General features: G+C 51.8%; 12 protein-coding genes across 12 annotated transcripts; 8 read left to right on the top strand and 4 right to left on the bottom strand.

Annotated features, from left to right (window-relative positions):
- Window positions 1–31: 31 nt before the first annotated feature.
- AA0111_g7722 (hypothetical protein) lies at window positions 32–624 on the top strand (the record flags this gene model as incomplete). Its single annotated transcript, XM_028654091.1, has 3 exons — window positions 32–50; window positions 109–191; window positions 346–624. 3 exons carry the CDS (start codon window positions 32–34, stop codon window positions 622–624), a joined length of 381 nt encoding a protein of 126 aa, XP_028504673.1.
- An 877-nt stretch (window positions 625–1,501) lies between these two features.
- Window positions 1,502–2,326, top strand: AA0111_g7721 (hypothetical protein; the record flags this gene model as incomplete). Its single annotated transcript, XM_028654090.1, has 1 exon — window positions 1,502–2,326. The coding sequence occupies one exon, from the start codon at window positions 1,502–1,504 to the stop codon at window positions 2,324–2,326; it is 825 nt and encodes a 274-aa protein (XP_028504676.1).
- Window positions 2,327–2,706: 380 nt separating this feature from the next.
- AA0111_g7720 (GDP-mannose transporter) lies at window positions 2,707–4,005 on the bottom strand (the record flags this gene model as incomplete). The annotated part of the gene is made up of 4 exons (XM_028654089.1): window positions 2,707–3,146; window positions 3,197–3,580; window positions 3,630–3,717; window positions 3,766–4,005. 4 exons carry the CDS (start codon window positions 4,003–4,005, stop codon window positions 2,707–2,709), a joined length of 1,152 nt encoding a protein of 383 aa, XP_028504675.1.
- Window positions 4,006–4,556: 551 nt separating this feature from the next.
- Window positions 4,557–5,229, top strand: AA0111_g7719 (hypothetical protein; the record flags this gene model as incomplete). Its single annotated transcript, XM_028654087.1, has 2 exons — window positions 4,557–4,868; window positions 4,915–5,229. 2 exons carry the CDS (start codon window positions 4,557–4,559, stop codon window positions 5,227–5,229), a joined length of 627 nt encoding a protein of 208 aa, XP_028504584.1.
- A 700-nt stretch (window positions 5,230–5,929) lies between these two features.
- Window positions 5,930–6,582, top strand: AA0111_g7718 (1,2-dihydroxy-3-keto-5-methylthiopentene dioxygenase; the record flags this gene model as incomplete). The annotated part of the gene is made up of 3 exons (XM_028654086.1): window positions 5,930–5,959; window positions 6,013–6,384; window positions 6,445–6,582. The coding sequence occupies 3 exons, from the start codon at window positions 5,930–5,932 to the stop codon at window positions 6,580–6,582; spliced, it is 540 nt and encodes a 179-aa protein (XP_028504585.1).
- Window positions 6,583–7,143: 561 nt separating this feature from the next.
- On the top strand, window positions 7,144–8,784 carry AA0111_g7717 (hypothetical protein; the record flags this gene model as incomplete). The annotated part of the gene is made up of 1 exon (XM_028654085.1): window positions 7,144–8,784. One exon carries the CDS (start codon window positions 7,144–7,146, stop codon window positions 8,782–8,784), a length of 1,641 nt encoding a protein of 546 aa, XP_028504580.1.
- Window positions 8,785–8,953: 169 nt separating this feature from the next.
- AA0111_g7716 (hypothetical protein) lies at window positions 8,954–10,996 on the bottom strand (the record flags this gene model as incomplete). Its single annotated transcript, XM_028654084.1, has 4 exons — window positions 8,954–9,039; window positions 9,103–10,453; window positions 10,506–10,921; window positions 10,966–10,996. 4 exons carry the CDS (start codon window positions 10,994–10,996, stop codon window positions 8,954–8,956), a joined length of 1,884 nt encoding a protein of 627 aa, XP_028504581.1.
- Window positions 10,997–12,101: 1,105 nt separating this feature from the next.
- Window positions 12,102–13,175, bottom strand: AA0111_g7715 (hypothetical protein; the record flags this gene model as incomplete). The annotated part of the gene is made up of 1 exon (XM_028654083.1): window positions 12,102–13,175. The coding sequence occupies one exon, from the start codon at window positions 13,173–13,175 to the stop codon at window positions 12,102–12,104; it is 1,074 nt and encodes a 357-aa protein (XP_028504582.1).
- A 600-nt stretch (window positions 13,176–13,775) lies between these two features.
- AA0111_g7714 (hypothetical protein) lies at window positions 13,776–14,630 on the top strand (the record flags this gene model as incomplete). Its single annotated transcript, XM_028654082.1, has 1 exon — window positions 13,776–14,630. One exon carries the CDS (start codon window positions 13,776–13,778, stop codon window positions 14,628–14,630), a length of 855 nt encoding a protein of 284 aa, XP_028504583.1.
- Window positions 14,631–14,835: 205 nt separating this feature from the next.
- AA0111_g7713 (Ribosome biogenesis protein) lies at window positions 14,836–15,861 on the bottom strand (the record flags this gene model as incomplete). Its single annotated transcript, XM_028654081.1, has 3 exons — window positions 14,836–15,613; window positions 15,663–15,721; window positions 15,772–15,861. The coding sequence occupies 3 exons, from the start codon at window positions 15,859–15,861 to the stop codon at window positions 14,836–14,838; spliced, it is 927 nt and encodes a 308-aa protein (XP_028504576.1).
- A 1,701-nt stretch (window positions 15,862–17,562) lies between these two features.
- Window positions 17,563–22,175, top strand: AA0111_g7712 (putative DNA helicase; the record flags this gene model as incomplete). The annotated part of the gene is made up of 3 exons (XM_028654080.1): window positions 17,563–17,673; window positions 17,728–21,967; window positions 22,018–22,175. The coding sequence occupies 3 exons, from the start codon at window positions 17,563–17,565 to the stop codon at window positions 22,173–22,175; spliced, it is 4,509 nt and encodes a 1,502-aa protein (XP_028504577.1).
- A 1,359-nt stretch (window positions 22,176–23,534) lies between these two features.
- On the top strand, window positions 23,535–24,713 carry AA0111_g7711 (hypothetical protein; the record flags this gene model as incomplete). Its single annotated transcript, XM_028654079.1, has 3 exons — window positions 23,535–23,538; window positions 23,642–23,837; window positions 23,891–24,713. 3 exons carry the CDS (start codon window positions 23,535–23,537, stop codon window positions 24,711–24,713), a joined length of 1,023 nt encoding a protein of 340 aa, XP_028504578.1.
- Between the last annotated feature and the right edge of the window lie 1,187 nt (window positions 24,714–25,900).

The raw sequence follows: 25,900 nt of genomic DNA, 5'->3' as shown, positions 1-25,900 counted from the left end.
ACCGACTTTTACACCGAATAAATCATCAGACATGGCTGGCGGTGGAAAAGGTACGCGCTGACCGTGCGTCGCGCTCCGGAAGGCCTCGAGAGCTAACAGAATGCGCAGGAAAGACAGGTGGCAAGACAGGAGGCAAAGGCGATGCGCAAGTCAAGACTCCCAAGTCGCACTCCGCCAAAGCCGGACTTCAAGTGAGTAGCTGCCCGATACGCGTCATCGCCCAACCACCACCCCGCGCATACCTACGCACGCCGCACAAAAGAACGACGCGCTAATTTCACCTTTCCATTGTAGTTCCCCTGTGGTCGCATAAAGCGTCATCTCCGAAACCTAACGCGACAAAAGACGCGCATCGGAGCTAAAGCCAGCATCTATCTGACTGCTGTGCTCGAATACCTGACTGCCGAAGTTCTCGAGCTCGCAGGCAACGCTGCCAAGGATCTCAAGGTCAAGCGCATCACGCCACGCCATCTTCAGCTTGCCATCCGAGGTGACGAAGAACTGGACACCCTCATCCGAGCTACCATCGCTTTCGGAGGTGTTCTACCACACATTAACCGTGCACTACTACTCAAGGTAGAGCAGAAGAAGAAGGGTGGTGCGGCAAAGGCTGGTGAGGTGTAGGTGCTTGGATATCCTGCCAGCGAGCGCACGCGCCCCGACCGCGGCAAACTTGACCAACCCACAAGCCAACCTCGGTTTGGCGATAAGAGGAGGCAGTGAAACGCCTAGCCTTAGCATGTGTATGAAGAGGCACGCTCTTTGTCTGGCTTTTCTATCTATCGCTGTCTTGTCGATGAGGACGGCTCATTTTTTCTGTTGAAATACAGGACGTTAGGATACGGTGTTAACTTTCTTTAGTCAGGCGTGAGAGGATCGGTGTTGACGGTCATGGAGTCCATTTGTCCTTTGCGGTATGTAGTAACACTCAATCAATGTCACTAAGCGGCAAGAGAAGTCTATCGCATTTCCCGCTCGAACTGTATGCGGTATGCGCACAAAACGTCTTCGCGCATAGCATACAGCTGTCTCCCCGGAACTGTTAAACTGATAAGACGACTGTCCACTACCCGCCTAGCAAGGCTATTATATGTACATAGAGAACAAAGACTTGCTCTCGTCTCATTGAAGGCCGGAAGGGTCAGATCGAGACAAGTGGAGAAAGGGCCCTTTGTCTAATAAGAGCAACCGAAAGGGGGATCGCAAAGGCCAGACGTACATAGATTGCATGTGCACGTTTTGGAGCGGGCACTAGGCACACATGCGCAAAGTGTGTTTGCGCATCAAGCTTGCATGACAATCACGAGTACTTTGATACCGAGTTTGGTAACACGAAACGTATCTTCCCGTCTCTCAAACCGCACACCTGATCCGATGGAAGCTATACAGCATGTAAGCAGACCAAATGCCAGCTTAGTGCCTCTTCCTCGAAGCTTTCTGCTCTGAGAAGAAGATCACGATTCCATCAATTTTGTGACTCCGCCATCTACGTGTCTTCGCCATGTTCGACTCTTCGCCCTTCAACCATAATCCTTTCCGCCGTCTCCCCGTAGCCTCTGCCTTCTCTTACTCAGATTACATAGTCCCAGGTACCATGCCCCACCTCTACACCCAACGTGCTCGAGAACCGATACACCAACATCGTCACCGGCCAATTCATCATCTGTCTTCTTCTTCTCCTCCTCCCCACCAATCCCGGCGCCGTCCCCAACACAAGCGCTACTCGCACTACTCAGATATGGAATCGAGCTTCTCGGATCCCGACACTCCAGACGAAGCCTACCGCAGACACATGTCCCCACCGTCTCCAAGCCCCTTCAACGCCCGTCCCCAAGGACGAAGAAGTTGGAAACATGACGATAACACGCTAGACCTCGCCTCAAGCTTCCGTCCCCTGTACGCCAATGTTTCCCGACAGGTGCCCGAAGACATCAGCAGAGACGATATCCTTATCCTCCCTCCTAGCCTCACACGACTACGCGTACAGGTGAAGAGTCCGGCTTATGCGAGCGAAACACTCCATGCTACCGTAGCAGGTGATATGCTTTTCCGCGACGCTGTAAAGCAACTTGTGCCAGAGAGATATCATGGAGAGGTTAGGGCGTACGTGAAGATGAGGGGTGAATGGCAGGAACCAGGACGGTTTCTTGTGAGTCAAATCATGGAGCAGGGGCGACTTGTATCAAATGAGAGGGGGGAGTTGGAAGTAAAGATTGAGATTGGAGGGAGAGGGGGCGGTGGTAAGATGAGAGGGGGCGGGAGAGGGGCCAAGGTATGGGAGAAGGAGAGGGAGAGGGGGAGGACATGGGAGATACGTGATGTATAAGCGAAGACGCTGTTTTGTTAAAATCTGAAGGCAGGACGGTCCGAAAATATAACGGTACTTGATCAAAGTGCTAATACATCCGATCGCTCCACTTTACTCCGCCGCCCCAGACTGCAGGATCCATGTCGCGCTGCTTCGATCCTCCGGAACGCCAAGCTCGTTCTAAAGTTCTGAATAGTGTATGTTAAGATGCTCAAGGCATAAAAGGTACAAAAGAAGTGACCTGTGAGAAATGAAGCTTCCCTATTGGCCAGTTGCGAAATGGAATAAAGACATTTGTTCGTATACAATACAGCGCAAAAATGCCATGGGAAATACAGGAACGAGAGTCATTTGCCTTCGTGCCTATTAATGTCAATAAATAGTGCCTAGCGACTTCTTTATGACTTCAGGCTGTCCTGCATGCTGCGGCTGCTAGCGCTTAGCGGGATGTTGGTAGTGGGGAGAACGGTCTTGGGCTTGCTGTTCTGGCGGACCTTAGCCAGAGCGTAGACAAGACCACTGACAAATCCAACAAAGATGGCGGAACAGCTGCCGAAGGTGACAGGCGCGTCGAAGAAGATCAGACCGCTGAGCGCAATGGGTAGCTTGTTCAGGGCACCGACCATGGAGTAGGTTGTCGAAGAGGTAACACGGACCGCCCAGGCAGATGTGTACGAGATGAAGACGGTGGAAAGACCAGAGATGATCATGACCATAATAACGGTGTTGCGCTGTTCGGCGGGGAAGTTCTTCTGGACGTTGGCGGAGGACCAGTCTTCTACGAGGATGGAGGCAACGAGCAGAATCGGGATGGTGAGGAGGTTGTTGTAGTACATGGCTGGTTCAGGTTAGCAAACATCTTTGTCCCTCGCAAATTGATAAACCTACTGTCGAAGTCCTTGAAGTTGGTGAGCTTGATGCGCTTGCGCATGCACAGAACGTAGGTAGCCGAGCAAAAGCAGTTGAACATCATCCAGAGGTATCCGGTGTGCAGGGTCGACATGGCCTCGGTGGTCTTCTCCGCAGCGTGACCCATGCTCGACAAAGCGTGTTGAATGTCAGCCCAAGCTGCAATAACGGAACTCAGCACCATCAATCCGAAAGAGAAGAGAGCCATTGGTGTGACTGCACCACCGAACCAGAGAACCTCTCCGTATGCGATCAGGATGATGGTCAAGTTCTTGAAAATGGTGTAGACGGGAATCGAAAGGTACTTGAGCGCCCAGGTACTGGTGTAGATCATGCCGATGAGCAGGACGGAGATGGGGAACCCTAGTGCGGTTAGCATTCTCTTGTTCTCCGGCAAGTCTTTCAAACATACATTTCTTCGCTTCATCGCTGTTGAAGTCGCGGTAGTTGATGATGCCCATGGCTTTGCATGTCGAGATTGCTGCTACACAGACAACAGACTGCGCTGAATTAGAAGGGCGGTCTACTGCACGGAGCTATGCTCGTACCTGTACGCAAAGTAGGAAAAAAGGGAGGTTGAAGTCGACGCCAGACAAGACGTATTTGTTTGTAACTGTCATCATGATGGAAGATCCACAGTATGCCAGGACGGCGGCAATGGGGTTCTCTGTTATCGCTGGACCGGCGCGGCTTGAACTGGCTGATCGAGGCATCGGTGACGCTGCGCGGAACTCCTTGCCCGAAGGCATATCGACCCTGTAGTCGTCGCTCTTCTTGTCGTCAGACATGGTGGTGGAGAGGGGGACGTGTGCACGCTCGCGTGTATGTAGAGTCGTGAAATGTGGCAGCGACGGGAAGGTCCGGAGGAGAGGACAGATACGTAGCGGCGTGTGTACGACTGCAAACGAGGGGTTGTAGTCGAAAGAAGAAGAAAAGACAGGAGTGTGGGACCAGAAGGAAGGAGACGGGTGTCGCAAGAGAGATGCGCAGGGACGCGAATTGGGTGGGTCTCAACGATGGCCTCTCCCCTGGCTTGGAGTCGCTCTGTTGTGGTAGTGGTAATTTCATGGGCCACTAGGCCGCCTTTGAACACGAGCAACTTCTTGTCAGCACCACCCTGCAGCCTGTACGAGTTTTGTTCTATTTTTCACTACTAGACCCTGATACAGCGCATAGCGTGTGTCGTATACGATCCAAGCGCTCTGCGCACCACTACTGCGAGGGACTGTGCAAAGGCGTTCTTCACTTCGCCAGCCTATCGCCACGTGACTTCTCCTTATCGAGCCTCGTAGTCTTTCCCCTGATCCACGACAAGCGACCCCAGACAAACTCAAAAAAAATGGCCGCCTTGGATCCCAAAGTCGCCTCACTTGTCGACCGTGCAGCGCGCGAGGACGACTCGGATGAGGATGCGCTCATAGCATCTCTGGAGAACGACGAAGACCTAGATGCTTTCCGTGAACAACGACTTCAACAATTACATCAAGAGTTTGACAAGGCACGGCGCTTGAAAGAGAGCGAGCATGGAAGGTATACAGAGATCAAGGACGAAAAGGCTTTGATGGACATCACGACAAGCACGCAGTTGTGTGTCGTTCACTTTTTCAAGCCCGACTTCAACCGCTGCCGGATTATGGACACACATCTAGAGGTAAGAACAAACATTGTTGCGGGAGATATCGTCTAAAGATGAACAGTCACTCGCAGTATCGCACTATGAGGCCCGCTTCCTCAAGATCAATGTGGAAAATTGCCCTTTTCTAGTCACACGCCTGGGAATCCAAGTCCTGCCATGCGTCATTGCTTTTATCGACGGTGTGGGAGCTGATCGCATCATCGGATTTGAGGGGCTCGGTCACACTGAGCAGAGCTTCACTACTCGCGACTTGGAGGTGCGCTTAATCCGTGCGAATGTTTTAGCGAGAAACAAGGTCAATGAAGAGGACGAGAGACGAAGGCTGCAGAAGATCAGCGCTAAGCAGCAAGACGATGAGGACTTAGACTGGGATTGATAGACATTATGTGTCAGATCAGCTGAGGCGTCAGCGAGGTTGAGTCGCTGTATAACATGTAGAGCTCAGGAAGCGAAACCGCGCGCTGGAAGGAAGGCTGAACATGCGAGTCGACGCTGCCGCACAGTATCTTGATAGTACGCAAGGTGCTGTCGCATAGTAACCATGTCATCACGCGCTCTGGATGCCCAGCATCCAAACAAATATCCCATCAAGAAAAGACTGCGCATAAACGATCTTGCGCATGGTCAGATAGCACAAGAGAATCAAACATGACGAGAAATTCTAGCCTGAATGACTAGGCGAATCGCTAAGGAGGTCTCAATCCGTTTGTCTTGGTTAGTGTGTTGTTTGATCACAGCAGAATCATGTAAAGCGTTGTGCTTCGCTTCTCTCGTTGTGGAGGAACTGAGGCCGCACTCGGAAGGCGGCTGCGATTGGTACTACTACTATGATTTGAAGGCTGACATATAATGGTAAAACCCCACGTTGTGCATGGCAGTTATGTGAACATCGCGCTCAAGCCGATGGCTTATCCCCATTGTGGTGGCTGGGTAATCGCGATGACGCCATTCGCCACGTGCATTTGGGCATCTCAAATTATTTCCTTCGTACCCAACGGCAAAGTCATCTTCCACAACACGTTACGGCAACGCTTGAGTCGTGAAATACACATCCCAAATACATCACCGACTGCAAAATGAAGGCATACTGGTTCGACAACCTCCCCGTAAGCCCCCACTTTCTTGTCTCTGCATTCGGCACATGACCTAACCTCTGCAGGGCGACCAACGCCAACCCCATGATTCCGGTCGCTCGGTCGACCCAGACTACCTAGAAAAGCTTGGTGTCCTCTATTATAGCGTACCAGAAGTTCCCGATGTTGAACCTATTGCTACGTCCCGCAACTACAAGAACCGGGACGAAATCACTGTCAGCCCAGAGAAGATGGGCGACATTTACGAAGAGAAGGTGAAGTCATTCTTCCATGAGCATTTACATGAGGACGAGGAAATCCGATATATTCTTGACGGTGCGGGTTACTTCGATGTCAGGAGCGAAGGTGATGACTGGGTGAGGATTCGGCTCGAGAAGGGCGATTTGATTGTTTTGCCGCCTGGGATTTACCATCGGTTCACCACTGATGAGCAGAACGTAAGTATAGCTCGTAACTGATGACTTGAAGCAAATCAGAGTGTTGATATCTGGTTCTAGTACATCAAGGCCATGCGGCTGTTCAAGGAAGACCCAAAGTGGACGCCACTCAACCGGGGTGGCGAGACAGATGACAACCCATACAGGAAGCAGTATCTGACAGAGTATCTGAAGGCTAGACAGGGCGTCTCAGCTTAGTCTGATAGCTCCTTCTGAACTAGATCCCTTCTTTCTCTGGTATGTTCTAAATGACATCTTCCTAGACTTTCTTACAATTGATTCGCCTGTCCCTGCCCGTGACAATCCTACATTCTGTACATCAAAGACAGACCACTCCATGCGAATCCTTACAGCGACCGAGTGCGGTAATATTCGCCATGTCTTTGTTCAGTTGTTCCCGCGGTTTTCTGGTGGTTGACCGCGGCATTGTAATATGCTTCCGTTCTTTTTTTTTTGCCAACACAACCTCCGGGAGTGAAAACGAAACTGAATCATGTTACGTCAAGGCCACCGATGTCTACAATGATGTTGTCTCGAAACGCATTGCTTCTTTACTCACGTGCGCACACGCTCACTTGCACACCTACTTCATCTTTTGTCTCAGCTTTCACAGCTACATCTGGTCGTTTCTACACCAGTCCAAATATCATGCCGCGAAACTTGACTTGAACGCGATCCAGATCCTTTGTATTCTCAACCAAAACTTAGTGCTACACCCAAGAACACAGATCTCTCACAATACATTAGTATCCTGCGAGTATGCCTGATGTCATAGTAGAGCCATGCTCTGAATACGCCCGAGCCTCAGGTCCCAACGCTATCAAAGTTGCGTTGATGAAGAGCAAAAGTATGCTCCAACCTTTCTACACCACAGGCTTACAGAACCTTGCCGAGCCTGCCTACCAATCTGAGTCCGAAGATGAGAAGCCAGTTATCCGCAAGACGCATATGAGACCTTCATTTAGGGATGTCATGACTCAGGCTAGAGGTGATCAAGATCTTGTGCCGCACGAGAAGAAAGAGGAAGACAAGGTGATGAAGAATGAACGTGAGACACCGAATGCACGCGCAGATACACCGAGTTCAGAAGTGTCAGCCAGTATCTCTGATCCGGTGGACTTCAGTTGTCTTCAGAAGGCTTTACAGGATCGTGATCAATACCGACGAAAGGAGCCTTATGTCTCGCGGAAGCCACTTGGCGTTAAAGACAGCAACGAACTTGCTGCTCTCCTATCCATGAAGAAGCAAAATCATCAGATCAATCAGTCTGAGGTTAGCATGTGTAATCATAAAACCTTTATCATCTACTGGGATCCTGAAGATCCTAGTAATCGCAACGGTTCCTTCATATCTAGGGTACGTGACCATAAAGACAGGTCTGATATGACGGAGCACTCCTGCTGCAACTCCAGGAGCGTTGATGTCAAGGAATTAACCATGGATATGGCTAGTAGTATCATAGAAGCATTCGAGAAGCAGGAGAATGACCACACAACGGGTCATGATGGGAGACGCAAAGGCATTAAGCCGGAACGACCACCATCTTACAGTATCGTCTTACGAGAGGTTCACAACATGTACTCTCAGCTTTATCGTCATGAGATTCGCAAGCTAGTCAAGACTGAGGAGGCTGTTAACATAAAGCTTGATGCGAGGGAGCGGCTAACAGCCCAGCGGTTACGTCAACGTGGTAGTGCTGCAAAGAATCGTGACAACAATAATACGCCGGAAGTGGACGACAAGCCAGACTCAGCTCTAGGAACAAGCTTTTCAAAACTGAAGAGGAAGACGTCTAGACAGATCGCGGAAGAGAAGGTAGCTCGAAATAAGGAGCGTAGGGCTTTGACCAATATCGTCAGGGTCCGCGTCGAGCCATTGGACCGTTACAAGCCCTCGACAGTGGAGGAGCAACAGGCTCGAGCGACCCAGGCCGCAGATCAGGTTCGACGTGAACGCGCTGTCAATGTGCAGAATATAGAGCCTGAAACCAAATTGTCACGGAAGTCGAACAGGTTCGCGGTCGCCATCGACGTGGCTGACGACGACGAGACTACTTCCCCTACTCAAGAGGCGAAGAAGCCTAGGTATCATCGCCTAGCTAGGCGCGTTACAGACTCCTATGGTGAGTCTAGTGAAGGCAAAGCTAAGGTTGAAGCCTTGTCAGAGCTTGTAAGTCACGCTGCCGCCATTGGAAATGAACTCAAGCTGGCGACTCTGGCGCCTGCTTCTGCAGCTTCGCAAGGTTCCAAGCGGAAGAAAGCATTCTCTGATTGTGGAGAAGAGATTTCAGCCTCACCATCTTCTCTTTCCCCACGACTTATCAAGAAGGCGAAGCAAAGAAGTTTCTCCGAGCAAATCGCGTCATTCACAGAGCAGAACAAAAGAGGAAAAAACCGATAGACTGGACCATCGAATCGAAGTGTCAGAATATGTAGTTTTTCTATGTGTGACGCAGGCCGCGAAACTTGACACAAGAGGTGAACTGGGATATGTCCTGGTATATTGGGGTATACTCTCTAGCGTAATGCCTCATCTAATGTCATAGTCCTTCTACCGATTTACATTATCTTCATACAAGCTTGAAAGCACGGAGCTCGCCAATGTAGTCCTCCGTACTATACCAGTGAAGATGTACCCCAGAGACATAATCGTAGCCTGAACCCGGTGTACAAAGTCAGTTTATGTCTCACATGCGGTTTGTACAGGGCATCTACTCACCAAACCCAACTCGCCTGAAGGTGCCTTCAAACTTGATATCATGATCAACACCTTCGTGCTCCATTTCGTAGGGTTCTTTTTCCTCTTCTGGGCCTACTACCATCTCTAAGAATAGTCCTTGGTGCTGCAATCTCGGATTGGGATCGTCTTCATCATATGGCTGACCGCTGACCAAGGGCACAAAATGTGTCACGCGGTCAAACACGGTATCATCGGTCGGGTCGTCCGGAATCATGTCGATGGTCGGAGGGCCATAGTTCCACTCAGCTGTGTAGCGTTCAGGAAAGAGGAAGGGTACTCCCTGATTGTCTTCTTCTAGAGGATGTTCCTGGTGGAGTTTTCGATGTAGTGGTTCTTGCTGAATTGGGATGCAAAAGCCGAACATTGTCAAGGTACAGTGACCAGCTCCGAAGACGTTGGTCTCCGAGGTATTAGACTCTTCCCGCTCAACGCGAATGACACGTGTATGGATCTGAGCTTTGGGCATGAAAATAGAATCATAATACGACACCTCTCCAACGCTTGACACCCAGGACCACGATGGTGCAATTTGTCTCAAGGTCGCAGCTCTGGCAGAGTCTCCCGGAGTCCTTGGATGTCGACCCCAAAGCATGAACTTCTCCAGATTTGGCTTCCAAAGTCCGAACAAGTAATTCTCAGTGTTGAAATCATCTGGCATGGCTTGAGCCAAGGCCTCAACTACACCCTGTATCGCGGCCAAACGATCCGTCCACCTAGTCAGGTTCTTGTCTGAGTACCTTTGCACAACTTCGGCCCATAATTTCAGTTTGCTACTGAGGGGTTGCTCAGCCGATCTGAGACTATCTGCACGAATTAATTGACCCAATGTGCGTATAAGTCCGTAATCATCGTATTCTAGAGCTAGACGAGTGGAGCCTTCCGTTGGAGAGACACGACACTCGCACCTTTCGTGGTTGCTACACTCCCAAGCTAGTTCAGATGGCGTAGCATATAGAATCCTACGTGCTAGAAAGCTCTCCTGAAAAACCCACGCGCGGGTTGTGAGAGGAACGAGGACATCATCAATATGAGTATTGTCATCGACCATCGGTCGAGACGAATGATGCGCCGGAACGTTATGATATTTCTGCTCTCGTTCGCGAATTGAGAGTTTGACTGTGCGAGAAGTCCCGTCTGGCATGCGGAAGGGTACCTCAATGCGTTTGAGGGGTGCATTCGCCGCTGAACCCAGACTGAGAAATCCCTCCTGGACGCTGGAGGCACCTTGCGCTGAGATGACAAGTTCGGCTCCTTGGTAAATAGATGACATGCGTGGGATCTGATCCATCCAATCTTGTACATCGTCTTGAATGATGCATAGTGCATCGATCTATTGCACAGTCAGTCTCCGGTCTGTTTCTTGTAGAATTCTGTAGCCTTACCCATAGGTACCGTAAGCCAAAGGCCCGAGAGACATGAACAGCATCGGCGAGAGTACGGGGGAGTGCGTGGACATCGATACCCTGCATGTGTGATTGTAAATTGTCTCTCAGAGTTTTGAGATTCCCAGTAGTTCCCCATGCGTAACTGAGACATGCGTAGCCTTCTTGTTGTTGCGATGATGTTGACTCAATTGCTTCAGTGTTAACGAGGCGAACAGAGTCAGCTGAGAGGTCAAGAATTCGGCGTGGCCATCCGTCTTTGCGCGGCACACAAAGCGGATGATTGGCCTTGCAATCCTCGTACCAAATCCGCGCTTCATTCAAGCGGTCTTCCAGGCTGTTTGACTGCTCTCGATACCTATCTCCTGAACCATTCCGCAAACCTAGCCATGGAATGGCAGAGTCTTCTCCCGCACCTGTTCGGTCTTTAGCCTTATGGCCTCATATTGCCACCACATACATGCAGTTTGCTTGGAAACCCTTAGAATCATAGTAGTGGGAAGCACTCACTAATTGGAGTATAGATCTCATAATCGTTTGGCCTTGAATCCACATACCGCTTCCCAAATAAAACCCTTCCCCCGTATGGCTCACCGTCCTGCTCACATTGTACATGCAATACATTCTTGGGGTCCAAAAAGGACCAATGGTCTTCCGCCTCTACGCGTTTGATCTTGATAGTTTTGAACTCCGGTCGTCGAATATCGGTAACGGCATCAAGAGCCTTAAGAATGATGGAACATCCTTGACAGCCGCCTACGGAGAAAAGAAACGCCGTGACCGATACACTGGTTTCATGGCCGTTTGCAAAGTGGTGGCATATGCTGCATGTTGCGGATGCAGCGGATACGGCTTCTGTGGTGGCTGGGGAAGGCTTCAGGGTGCCTGACGTCATTGATGCTTGCCCAACACTAGGGGCCACCGACAAGATTACTCCTAATGAGAGAAAAGCGAAACAGTCTATAGCTACCTCTGGTGTAGCAGAACTTTTTCTTTTTTGAGGAAACAAAAACTGAGGTACCAGCAATAACACGAGTTTCTCCAGAAGCATACCTCAAGATCGTTTCGTGAGTTTAAACACGTCGCGTTCGTATAAAAGCGCCCCACCTGACTTGGCAAGACTTCCAAGGTCTGCTTCACCGGCACAGAATTAGGCAGGTTGCAAATACTAAGGCCCGAATAGTTGTGCGGCCTGCTGCAAAGATCGGCTTATCTGTCTTCTTTCATCCAAGAAAAGTCGCCCATTTCGTTGCTAAGCCACAATCCTGGGTACGAGCGTACAGGCTTAGGCGACAATCTAGCTTTCTTTATCACTTCGCCGCCCGGCACTGTAGGAGACTGACGTTGACAGCTACCCACCTAATAGCGCAGGATGAGGCCACCAAGTTAGATGTGTGTGCACTAGTCAGTTACCCAGAGACTCCAGAATACCTCCAAATCAAGATAGAACCAGTGGGATACACAAGGGTAATAGTGACTTGCCTCTGGCCAAGTTTTGTTATATCTCTGTACACTATTCAGCCTAAGCCGTACTGTGCAATGGTGTGAGATCCGAAGGTACAATATCCATTTCTTCATCAATCACCAACCTGGAAATTACATTTCGATGACGGCAACACCAGCCTCACCCTCTGCAATAGCCCCCATGAAATCTCCAACATCCTCTCCACGCTCATCGAGCACAAACTCCAACGTCTGCACCCACGTCTCCCCATTATTGGTGAACCAATCATACTCCGGACACAAGCTCCTCACATAACCCTCCACCATGCCCTTTAGTGGTGCATGTTCCTTCAAGTACAATATTTGAGCGGGATCGAGCTTCATGTAATCCTCGATAACGTAGTAATGGGGGATATCGTCACCCCAGCCTTCAGCGCCGACTTCGTGGGATGGGTGGAGAGAGAACTTCGATGCCGCGTAGCGCGAGGGGTAGGTTGGTGTATTGTTAAAGTGCGTGGAGAGGGGGTTAGGCGTGAAGGGATTGAAAACTTGGGGGGCTGTGGGTGGGTAGTTGAGGTGGATGTTGTTGAATAGCAGAGAGTGCTCGTTGCCAGGATGCCTTTTCTTGAACTTCCGCGCAATGGTGCCGTTAGATGGGCAGACGTTGCTCTGTACGACTTCCCGTATGACGCGATGGACGTCGGCGATCTCGGCTAGTTCCCATGTACTCCAGTTATGTAGGAGTGCCGCACGCTTGAGTAGAACGAGTCTTGTTGCACGAAATTCGCGTGGATGTTCGCGATTGTGAAAGGCGCGTGAATAAAGCCAAATTCTGTATATGGCCCTCCTTACAACATAGCGCTCCTCCGTGGTCAAGAGTCGGCGTAGTTCGTAGTTGTGCTTCCACTTCTTGAACGGGTATATGTCGCACCACTTCTCAGCTACACGCCCATGATGCACAATCTGCTTAAGCAGCGCCAGAGAGAACGGAACAGTCCGAACAATGTGCGCAGGCTGGCTGGCATTATGAGTGAGAAGCTGGGTGAGGTCTTCCAGAGGTCCAAATTGCGTTTCGGCGGCATTTTCGAGGATAAGAAGCTTTTGAGACGAGGTAAAGATGTTGCGGAAACGACGACAAGTGGAAGATAGAGCTGTCACGTCGGTGACAGAGCGGCATGATAAGAACACCTGCACGACTAGTTCGGTTGCGAGGTCTTCGAACAGCATCTTGAGAGCGGGCGTAGGGTAAATCTGGGGTTGGATTTTCTGGAGTTTTGACTATCAGCATTGAATCTCTCTAATTATGCCCTGAAGTGTCATAGGTACCGTTGGAACTTACCTATGAACTTTCAGGTTAATGTGTGCTCCAGCCCGTTCGGGTTCTGAGCTCTTTCCTGTGACAGAGCGAGAAATTTGTATCAATTGTCACAATCCTTCAAAGTCTTTCTTCAAGTATGATCTATCGATCTAACCGGTGTGCAGCTATCTTGCCTCTACACCGATACGTATCTCGTGGTTCAAACAAATCGGACCCCTCCGTTGGGGCTATGAGTAGAAAACGCGACGACATTTCGGAAAGACATGGTGCAAGTGAATGCGAGCTCCGATGAGCTGTCGTTAACGAGTGTCATCGTTAGTGGTTGGGGAGAAGGAAAGGAGGCATCGGTCGTGACGACTATGGACGTGATGGATGGCGCCAAGGGGGGCTAACCCGGATTGTGGGGGCCAATCGGCGTGGAGAGGCGGGACAACACCGATGGCCTCAACGAACATGAAGTAAACTACACAGAGGCATGCATAGCTTCACAGTCGGCAGTTGCAGGTCAAATGTCAGTCCACGAGGAGCGCAAGATGCAGTCCTACTCCAACAACACGCCGTCGCAGCCACCTCCACTTCTCCGCCTCCCAATCGAGCTCAGACGCCTTATATACAGCTCCGTCCTCCCCCACACGACAACTTTCGAAGTGCGTTTCCAGCGTCCCGCCGACCCACCCCCAAAATCCGAATACAATCTGACCTTCGTGCGGCAGAAAAACGGTGATGGGGGCTGGCGCATGCAACGCACTCTGCCAAAGGCGGAGCGCGAAACAGGCAACGACATAGTCTGGCGACGCGGAAGTACCAATCTACTGGCCGTGTCACGACAAGTACATGAAGAGGCAGCGGATATGCTATATGGAGATAACACATTTGTGATTGATGTGACGTTCGATGCGATCAACTTCCGGTACCGCTGGCGCACTGCAAATAACCTTACGCCGAATCGGACGTATCAGTTCTTGGATCACTTTTCGCAGAGGAATCTGCTGAGGATCAGGAATTATATCATTAATGTTGAATCTGTGGATGATTATACGGGCATGATCAAATACAACTGTGGTGGAAGGGGCTTGCCAGCTGGTATACGGGGTAAGGTGCGTGAGTTGGTTGATTTGTTGGTTGTTGCACCACAGTTGCATCGGCTGCACATACATCTTATAGATGGCGCGATAAGTCGCGTAAGGTTCCCGAGTGGACGAGTACATCGAGTACAGGATGAGAATCATTTTGCGCAAACACAGCTAGTGCTTGATCCGTTCAGGGCGTTGTATGGAGTCAGGAATCCAGTTGTGAGTGGTGTTGATGATGACTATAAAGATGCTCTGGAAAAGAGCATGGCAGCGCAAAATGCAACGGGTTAGTCTTGAACGATCGGAATTCTGATACCATCAAGAACACAATCACACTTGGGTTAACGGCGGCTCTATAATGAGCTACCCATTAGACGATAGCTTTTGGGTATATCGCTATACACAGGCACGTGCCCAGCCAGAAATCGACGCCGACCTATATTTATGCATTCCATAAACGCCATTTTTGCCTTCCCTCGAAAAATTGCCATCAATCTTACGCGAATAGTACGTTGTCGCTGAGCGGATCCTTCTCCTTCTTGCGTCCACCGTGAGACGTAAGTCCCAGATCTTGGTGCTTGAGTAGCGTATCCCTCTGCGCATCGGTCCTCCTGTTGAATCTGCCGGCCTTTGATTTCCTCAAGTCGGAACGGATCTGGTTGGGCGAGACGAACTCCTTGTTTTCGTAGATGATAGGACCTCCGAAGCTGGACTCCTGGATGATGATGGGGGTAAGTACGAAACGGGGACCGATCTCGACAAGGCTGACGTCGAATTCACCGCCCTTCTTCTTCTTGGGCGCCTCGTCGACATCCATCTCCTCGCCATCGACAGGCTTCTTCTTTCCAGGCTCACTTTCGTTGATTTGAAATACGCGAATCCAGATCTTGCCATCTGCGACTGTGAAGCCCATCACGTGGTCTACAAAAGGCTTGACTTTTCGGCTCGTCTTGGGAACGCCGAAAATCTGGGTGAAGAGCTCCTTGATCACGCGCAAATGGGCCTGCTTGTCGAACGCAGCGTCGAAAGAAAGAACTGGCCGCGATCCCTTGAGACAGTTGCCGATGAAGTTGAGCTCTTCCATGGTGTGCAAGTTTTGCAGATGCATCTTTACAGTAGGGCCGTTTGGTGGCTTGGACATCCAGCAGTAGAGATCCTTACCCTTACGGGCTTCGAAAAAGAGGATGTTGTTGCAATTGTAGAGTTCTGCCAGTTCATTGAGTTGGTAGAGCTTAGTCTTGGTGTCGAGTTTGGCCTCTTTCCGGCTGTGGGGCCTTTTATGAGATTAGTAAATGACGTTCCGCGGTGCGTAGAATTACTCACATCAACGAGTACAAGTCTTGTAGCAAATGTCGGTGTCGGAAGGTAACACCTCTTGAACTCTACCGCCGATTAGCATGGGTCTCACTTTGCGCCGCGCGTGAAATCTTACCAGAATGAGGACTCGCTGCTTGTTTCTCTTCTCGCCCATCTCCTTCTCGTCTTTCTCCGCGCCAGACAGGGTCTTGTATACGGAAGCCATGGCGAGTTTGTATGGTTGTTGCTGCGCTCGACGGTGTGGATGCGCCTTTGCAAAAAAGTTCGAGAATTGATACCGCCCAGAGTTTTAGCGCGATCTACGCTCGGGCCGCGCTAATACTGAAGAAGCTAGAGCTCTTCGCGGCATGGTCGCGCCTTCCGTCACCGTCGTGGTGAGGCTTCACCCAATGGGAAGTTGCAGCCCCAACGTTCTGCCCTGTTCATTTTGCGCGGTTGTTGGTATCATTGCGTGCACGAAAGACTGGGTGGGACGAGGCGGCATCCAGGAATCGGATGTGTTTGGAGACGAAATGAGATGCGCACGTCCGCAGGTCCAGAGGCTCGTGGTAGATTAGCCGAAGCTGGCAACGCCTCAACCCGGCACGCGGAGCAGAGAAGAGTTGCAGGTGCTGAGATTGGAAATAAGAAAAGCTCAGGCGTGGACACGCGTGGCAGCAGTGTACGGTGATTCGGAATAGAGAGGAAACAGATAGCCACAAACAAGAAGGGGCTGCACGCTGCACGGCGCCGTTTCCATGCAGGCGAATTATTGGTCGATGCACCCCATCTGGGCGTGTATGCTCCTACGAGAGATGGGGTTCAGGTGCTTTGTTAAGAGGCATGCCCAGTAGCGGAGCAGAGTCGCGATGAAGGTCCCCACGAGTAATGCGGCCATGCCAGACATCCTCATCGCGCTCCGCAGCCTCGTGTGATACATATCTGCTTGCTCGTAGCCGGTCGCAGCCTCTCCATCAAACCTCATCGCGGGTCTGCATCACGCCCGGAGCTGCTCCAGGACATAGTTGCCGCAGCCGCACTAAGCAGACGCTGACTTGCCAACCGTTCGTGTGTGATCTAGACAGCGCGCAAGCTGCTCCACACCAACCCCCATCCCATCTTCCCTCTTCCATCTCATTGTCGCCGTCGCATCCACATCGCGAATCCCAAGACGACCATCTCGAGGCACACGCCCAAGGCGCATTCGTCCTGCCGTCGCCGCCGCGCTCCCTGCGCGCCCCACCGCCAGTGCCTGCATTTAGTTGCCCATGGAGCAGCCGTTTCGCCGTCTCTAGTCTCCCGTACGCGCTGTCCTGATGTTTCGCGATCCGGTCCTGCGGCGGACCGTCGATGATGGGGAGGAGCATTCGCGAGGAGAAAGAAAGCCGCCAGGGCACCAAGGGGAACCTACGCCAGCAGCTTACCACAGATCGTCGACACAGGCAGGCCAACCATACCAACACCATTCGCCAAACACACCAGCGCCCTTGCCTCTCCACCAAAACCTGCACCATCCCCATCCACACCCTCATCCTCCACAACACTCTCCCAGCACCACCGAGCTGCCGCCCATCAGCACGGCCCTCTATTCTCGCGACACGTCCAGATACTACGACCCGACCTCTGACAATGGAGAGCGAGGTGTAGCCAGAGACCCGGCGCGTTACGACACCACTACCAACACTCAATATCCTGCACAGGTACGTCTTTCATCACTATACCCCCGTCATCCCTATTATACATTGCTTCATCATCGCCATCATGGCTCCATCCCCAACACAGGGACACGCGGCTAACATCAACCCTCCCATAGACTCGGTCGGCACAATCCCCCTACGACAAGGTCTATCAGTCACCCGTCACGACCACATACGCGCATCACTCGCCGCTGCAGCGCCCCCATTCGCAACACCAGCACGTCGGCAGTATGGAGGCCATGTCTCACTCTCCCGTTTCGCCCTCGGTCTATCAGTCGATGAACCGAGGAGCCGTACAGCCGCCACCGGACTACGCGAGGAGGCCGTCCTTCAAGGAGGAGGTAAGCAAACGCGCTACCCAGACGCTCCATCACCCCAGCTTACCACTACTACAGGCACCACCGCAAACGCAAACGCGTGCCGACCCCATGTCACTCTCGAGCATAATGTCCTCCGGCGCCGACAACGAACCTCCTCCCAAGGCTCAGCCACCCCTTCCCCTCGCCGTTGATGCGTATCAGACATCAAAACCTCTGCCAACCTCTCACTTTGTCAAGCAAGAAGCAATGCCTTCCCCAGCGCCTGCTGATTTACCCCATCAGGAAAATGGGTATGCTCCGCGAGGATATGATGCAATGCCGCCGGTCGGTACCATACAACCTCCGCTGCAGTCCGCAACTCGCGAATTGCCTGCGCCAGACGAAGCCGAGATTGAGGCAGCCCTGGCACACATCGAGACAAAACAGATGAGCGACATCGACGAATCAGCCACCCCACGCGATCTGGAAGACTTCAAGCAGAAGAGCCAAAAGCGTCTTCTAGAAGTCGGAGTTGCGGAGGCGAATAAGCGCAAGAAGCGACGCACTGCTTTCTTAACACGCTATCAAGACGTGTCCGCCGCCCACCGCGATTACGCAAAGCATTCATACAACGTCGAACACGAGGGCGATGCATGGCAGCAAGTTCAGAGCCAGGAGATTGCTGAAGAGAAGGAGCGCAAGAAGGACATGCAGCGCAAGCGAAGGCGGGAGAAGACCATACAGAATGAGGAAGCTAAGCGGGCAGAAGCTTTGGCAAAGGCAGGTCAGGCTGAGAACGAGGAAGAAAAGGAACGACACCTACTGGCTGCACAGAAGGCCGAGCGCAAGGCCAAGACTACCACTCAGCTTCTGCAAGGTAATGCCCCTAGCAAGGACATCCGCGAGGTCACTCCACATGGACCGAATATGGAGGGAGGTACTATGAGCTCCTTCCAAGCCTCGGATGACCTCGCAGGTGGAAAGCGCAAGGGCAACCGTGGCACCGGGCGTCTTAAGAAGAGCAAGGAGCAAAAGCAGGCCGAAAAGGATGCTGCCGCAGCCGGTCAGGCCGCTATCGACCGTGGAGACGATCTTCCTGTGATCGCGCCGCGCGAGGAAGCACGCCTTGACTCTCTACGAGGCCGTAGCTATACAGAGGACCTGGGCCCTGTCGTCTTGACTTCCTACGACTCGTCCGTATACCGTAACCTATACCACCAGATTGTCAAAGACTTGGCTCGCAAAGATGTTCCCAAGGTTGTCCGCATCAAGGAGAACTCGTTGTCGACAAAGCAATCGAACCTCCGAAAGACTGCCCAACTGGCCGCGAAGGAGGCTCGCCGATGGCAGATGCGTACAAACAAAAACCAGAAGGACACGCAAGCTAGGGCCAAGCGAGGTATGCGTGAGATGCTTGCTTTCTGGAAGAGAAACGAACGTGATGAGCGCGAATCTCGAAAGAATGCCGAGCGTCAAGAGTTGGAGAATGCGAAGAAGGCTGAAGCTGATCGTGAAGCAAACCGACAGAAGCGGAAGCTGAACTTCCTTATCTCACAGACTGAACTTTACTCTCATTTCATCGGAAAGAAGGCCAGGACAGACGAGATTGAGCGTTCGACCGACGATGCCGACGCTGCTGCAGCTGATCCACAAGCAGCAGCCAAGCCTAGCATCGATGTTGGAGAGATGTCTGCGGAAGGAGGCGCCAAGGTCACCAATTTCGAGGATCTCGACTTTGACAACGAGGATGAGACCGCCCTCAACGCAGCTGCCATGGCGAACGCCCAACATGCTATTCAACAAGCCCAAGACCGTGCCCGCGCCTTCAACAAGTCTGGCGACGACGAAGAAGATGGCGAAATGAATTTCCAGAACCCGTCTGGTCTACAGAACAAGGAAGACTGGATCCCCCAACCAGGTCTTCTCAATTGTACGCTCAAGGAGTACCAACTGAAGGGTCTCAACTGGCTCGTAAACTTGTATGAACAAGGTATCAACGGTATTCTTGCTGATGAAATGGGTCTTGGAAAGACGGTCCAGTCGATATCGGTCATGGCATATCTTGCTGAGAGATACAATATCTGGGGACCCTTCCTTGTCATCGCCCCCGCATCGACGCTTCACAACTGGCAACAGGAAATCACGAGATTTGTGCCAGATCTGAACGTCATCCCCTACTGGGGTACCGCGAAGGACCGGAAGATTCTCCGTAAACTCTGGGACAGGAAGCACGTTACATACACCCGCGACTCTCCGTTCCACGTTGTTGTCTCCTCGTACCAGTTGGTCGTTCAGGATGCACAATACTTCCAGAAGATGCGTTGGCAATACATGATCCTCGACGAGGCTCAAGCTATCAAATCTTCGCAGAGTTCTCGATGGAAGAGTCTACTCGGTTTCCATTCTCGTAACAGGCTACTGCTGACGGGTACACCTATCCAGAACAACATGCAGGAACTTTGGGCTCTTCTTCATTTCATCATGCCTAGCTTGTTCGACTCTCACGACGAGTTCAGCGAGTGGTTCTCCAAGGACATTGAGAGTCACGCACAGAGTAACACTAAGCTCAACGAAGATCAACTGCGGCGACTGCATATGATCTTGAAGCCATTTATGTTGCGTCGTGTCAAGAAGCATGTGCAGAAGGAGCTTGGAGACAAGATCGAGCTTGACGTCTACTGCGACCTGACATACCGACAGCGTGCTTACTACGCCAACCTCCGTTCAAAGATCAACATCATGGATCTAGTCGAGAAGGCAGTCGGAGACGAGCAGGATAGTGCAACCCTCATGAACTTGGTCATGCAGTTCAGGAAGGTCTGCAACCACCCCGATCTGTTTGAGCGAGCCGATACCTGGTCACCATTCTCTTTCGCCTCTTTCGCCGAAACTGCCTCTTTCCTACGCGAAGGCCAAAATGTCAGGATAGGATACTCTACACGCAACTTGATCGAGTACCCTTTGCCACGACTTGTGGGCCGTGAGGGTGGCCGGCTAGAGCTTGCTGGACCAGACAACCAGAAGGCTGGCTTCAAGGGACGCTACCTAGACAATCTGATGAATGTATGGAGCCCGGACAACATCGCCCTATCTGCCAAGGAAGCTGGTGCCTTCTCGTGGCTCCGCTTTTCTGACTTGTCCGCCACTGAGGCTTCAAGAATCGCCAAGAGTGGTCTCTTCCAGCGAGCTCTCGCTGCCGAGCAGAAGCCAAACAAGGTTGGCCGTTTTAACGTGTTCTACGACAATGACAACGGCGAATGGGAGCCGAAGCATTCGATGTTGAACATTGTTGATCGCCAGGATCGCGCCCCTCTAGCTGAGATCACAGTCGAGGGACATATGCAGGGTCTGTTCAACGTTGCCAGGACAGCTTTCGAAAAGACAGGCTTGAATGTCATTGAGCCTTGTGCTAAGCCAAAGGCATCTGCGCCTCCAGTCGAGCTGTACTGTGCTAGCCAGGGTGTCATCGCAGAGACCCAGAGCCTCTTCTTCAATGCTCCTATCCGTTCCGCACTCTTCGGTGTTTCGGAGGCGACTGAGCAAGCTCTGCTAGAAAGCAAGAAGGAGAGCTCTAGTTTGACTGTCAGTAACAGGCTACCACCGCCTACCAACGAGCGGACGCGATTCACTCATATCGAAGCACCATCCATGTCGCGCTTCGTTACCGACTCCGGCAAGCTGGCTCAGCTAGATGTATTGTTGAAGGAGTTGAAGGCAAATGATCATCGCGTGTTGCTGTACTTCCAGATGACTAGGATGATGGATCTGATGGAGGAGTACTTGACGTACAGAAATTACAAGTACTGCCGTCTTGACGGATCCACTAAGCTGGAGGACCGCCGTGATACGGTTGCCGACTTCCAGAGCGACCGTTCTATCTTCGTCTTCCTCCTGTCAACCCGTGCTGGTGGTCTTGGTATCAACCTGACATCAGCCGACACAGTCATCTTCTACGACTCGGATTGGAATCCTACCATTGATTCGCAAGCTATGGACCGTGCTCATCGTCTCGGACAAACACGACAGGTTACTGTTTACAGACTGATCACCCGCGGGACTATCGAAGAACGTATCCGCAAGCGTGCCCTCCAGAAGGAAGAAGTGCAGCGCGTCGTTATCTCTGGAGGCGGTGGTGCTGGAGTTGATTTCAACACCCGCTCCAGGGAGAACAGGACCAAGGACATGGCCATGTGGCTCGTCGACGATGACCAGGCTGCCGAGATTGAGAAGAAGGAGGCAGAATTGGCCGAGCAAGAGAAGAATGCTCCGCCAGGCAAGAAGCGCAGCAAGAAGAAGCAACGGGCGGAGGCTAACCTCGATGACATGTACCACGAGGGTGAGTGATTACGTCGCACTTGATTGAAAACATGTACTGACCAGGAGCAGGCGAAGGACACTTTGACGAGAGCGCAAAGGCAAGTGGTGCCGCTACACCCATCGCACCCACTGAAGCGCCTGCGGGCGGCAAGCGTAAGAAGGGTGGGTTGAGTAAAAAGGCGAAGACAGCTAAGCAGCGCCTTGCTGTCGCTGACGGAGAGGTATAATTTTTGTAACACCACGACGACATATTTCTTTACATGTCTATAATTCGATGCGAAGGCAGTAGGAGGAGTAGTATTACCGATGGGCTACCCGATTATGTTGGTTTTCTTGTAGGGTGTGGGGTTCATGTATGTGTACACTATCCGTCTTTCTCTGTGCGCTAGGGTCGATCACTTGAAGGCTAGTATTTACGAGGCCTCTCTGCATAGATTGGGGAGTTGAAAAATTCAAGAGAACACGTTACTGTTAGGTCACACGCGGTTGGTTGGTTTGTTGTGCAACGATGGGACCTCGTTTGACCGAGAACAGCAATACAAGATGAGAGAAGATCTTGACGCTCGGTGCAATTGGCCCTGGGATGTCAGCAGCTAAATTTCCGCTCGCAAGCAAGCATACCCTCTCAAAAGTCGGCCATGTCATCAACTTGAAAAGCTTTAGATACTACGTATATGCGCCCAGGACGCGCAACCAACAAGATTACGTGCAGCCGCAGGTAGCACCAATGTGTGGATGCGGAGGAGTTGCGTATGCTCTATCCGCCGTAACTCGTATTGGGGGAACGACAGTGGTGCGACGGGGGAGATATTTTGTCCGAATGATGGGCGGAGCAGAGCCGGATGTGTCGGCATTACAGAAGCAATGCCCAAACGATGCGACGACCATCATGTCTTGGAAATATGGGTAGGAGAGTTTGCGAAGGCCGTGAGCAGGATGCATCGACATTGCAGCATCATGGACATGTTCAGACATGCGCACTCCTGCTTGTCAACATCTGGATTCTTGACGGCACGGAACCGAAAGCAGTAGCGCTACCGCATCAAGGCCTAAAATTAACCTCGTAGATTTGGCTGACAGCGTGACGCTAGGAGAGAGTTGATTGGCCTAGAGACTGGGGCTGGAGGCTTGTCGTGCACGTGCCTGAACAACGAACCCTGCATCGTCTTCGCCCCCTTCAACATTCATTGGCCTTGGCGTCTGAGGATCCCTTTTGGATAGCATCTCACTCGGGTCTTCCGTCGTGTTCCCCCCTTGGCCCTCCCCGCCTCGTTTGCCCTTCTCGACATTTTCGGTCGCGCTTTCGCAACCGCATCTTCATCTTCCGGCTTCTCTGTTGTTGTCTCTCGTCACTGCAACTGCCTCGGTCGCTTCTGAAGCCACACCGGACGATCTGCTTGCACCGCCGCACCTCCCCCGGCTCACCCGCTACTACCGTGCAACAACACCATCAGCCCGCGCCTTCCTCGTCTTACGCCTCCACTCGCATTGCCAGCTCGCACCTTCCCACTGGCATGAAGGCATAGTCGACACGAGCCTGCCCGTCTACTGTCACTCGCTACATTCGTCATCCAGCATCGCATACCATGGGTACGTCGAGCCCCCGGACACCGCCTAGACCCTTGACACTTCGCGTGTCGACGGCATACCACTTGTCAGAAATGGAACACGTCAGGGACTGACAGACACGCAGTTGAGAAGCGCCCCTCAATCGAGGGTCTCGTCGACAATGTCGACCCCCGAGAGTCCCACGAGCTCGAAGAGCTGCCCACTTTCGAGAAACCCGTGATCGAGCCCACGCCAGTATCGCTCAAGGAGAAGCTGATAACATGTTTCTGGATTGCGCTCAATACCCTTTCAACCCTGGGCTTGATTTTTTTGAGCAAGCGGTATGGCAGCACACCTGTTCAGCCATTGTGCGACTTTACTGACAGCCGGATAGAGTCTTCAGCGACAAGCAGCTAAAAGGCTGTCAACTCATGGTCGTCATGTGGCATTTCACAGCCACCGGCCTCGTCCTCTTCATCTCGACCCTCCGACCTTTCCACGCCTTCAAGGCCGTGCGACTGAACGTCTGGAACATGCTGCCCGTCTGCGGCTTCTTCGCCGGATACGTTGTGCTTGGCAACCTTAGCTTGACCTTCAACTCGATCGGATTCTACCAGCTCTCCAAGGTCATGACTACACCGACCGTCGTTCTCATCAACTTCGTTCTCTTCCGAAAGCAGGTTACACGATACATGCTGGCTGCAATCTTGGCCACATGCATTGGTGTTTCCTTCACCATCAACGAGGCTGCCAAGACCCAGCTCTTCGGTGTCATCGTGGCCACACTAGCATTCTGCAGCACTGCTCTGTACCAGATTTGGATTGGCAAGAAGATTGAAGACTTTGCTGTTTCCCCACCTCAACTTCTGCTCAACCAGGCGCCAATCTCCGTCTGCCTCCTCATTCCCTTCGTCCCGTTCTTCGACACAATCCCGAATCTTTCAACTGTACCCACCGATATTCTCTGGAGCGTTTGCGCCTCTGGTATCATGGCTTCTATGTACAACTTGAGCCAGTTCTTGATCATTGGTCGCACGAGTGCACTCACATTCAACATTGTCAGCCACCTCAAGACTATCATGATCTTGAGTATAGGATGGTACAGCGAAGGCAAGATATTGAGTGGCAGAGAGTGGTTTGGTGTACTTCTCGCGCTTGGTGGTGGCTGGGTGTACTCGCACCTTGCTCTCAAGGCAAAGAAGCAGGGCGGAAAGTAAGATGCGAGACAAGATGCTCTGTTGTCTGTGTATGTGGACCTTTGTGCCGTTTGCGCGACGAGCATTCGTTGGGTTTGGAGCTTCCCTTACATCTTCATCGCTTTTGGGTACGCATTTTTTGGGATTGGGCTCGATAGCAATGCGTAGAATGGGCTAGGCGAGTGGTTACGCCTTTTTACAAAAACAACTTGACGACGATAGATTGGCACGGTTCGGACACCAAAGCGCTTTTCTTGACATCCGGTCACTTCTTCTTAGGGGGTCAGCAGCGGGGAGTTTGGAGACCCATCTTTTATGCTTGTAGCAAGCATCTTTTCTTCCCTATCCATCTGGGGTTTTCCTTGATCATGTTTATCGATACGGCGCTATATACTCCAATGATATAATTCTTAAAGTTCAACAGCTTATCGTGTATGGATTTGAGATACCCTAGCTGATTGGAACAAGTGTGCCTTGCCTTGGCCTCGGAGAAAGAATTGTCGTATGCCTCGCACAGGTGCATTCGTATCGCATTACAACATTGCTACGCAGGTCTTTGTACCCTATCCACATACTGTTGCGACCGGTAAATCGACACCCAAACATTCGGAAATAACCACAGCCACATGTCCCCAGCTACTCGAGCCATCGAACCCATAATAATGTTCTTCGCGCCTTCCACCGGTAAAAGGCGTTAACCTGTTCCAGCCACGCGAACAACAATTTCGGGCCGAGAGATAAAGATCGCAACCCACGTGATGTTGTCTGCACAGCCACACTCGGCTTCCCACACAGCCCTGCGCGCTCGATTACTTCCTCTTCGGGTAAGTAAGGACTGGCGATATGGTGAGCCTTATGAGCCTTATGCGAGTTGGCGAATCAAAGCAGCTGCGACAGATAAGGTGGGCAACACACGCTTGCATCAATCGGGTAGTGGTACAACGCTTCGACGGGCTGTGAATTCAGGCCGCCGGTCACGTTGTGGGCTTAGGCTGATGTTAGAGAGAGAAAAAGGTGGATTGCGACTGGATACCTCGCTTCGTCAGACCCAGATGGGAGTAGGAGATATGACGATTGTGGATGCTGTGTTTGGGGGGCCTAATGACTTGTGCCCTAGTCCTGCGCGTTCTGTAAGGCAGACTTTGGCTGCTGCAGATGATGTGCGCATGATTATGGTCGGGTAAGATGGGAGTCATGGTAGGTATATA

This window comes from Alternaria arborescens, assembly GCF_004154835.1.
Source record: "Alternaria arborescens strain FERA 675 chromosome Unknown contig_18, whole genome shotgun sequence".
Lineage (NCBI taxonomy): Eukaryota > Fungi > Ascomycota > Dothideomycetes > Pleosporales > Pleosporaceae > Alternaria > Alternaria arborescens.
Note: the sequence above shows the minus strand (reverse complement) of the source record. Positions and strands in the feature narration are given on the sequence as shown.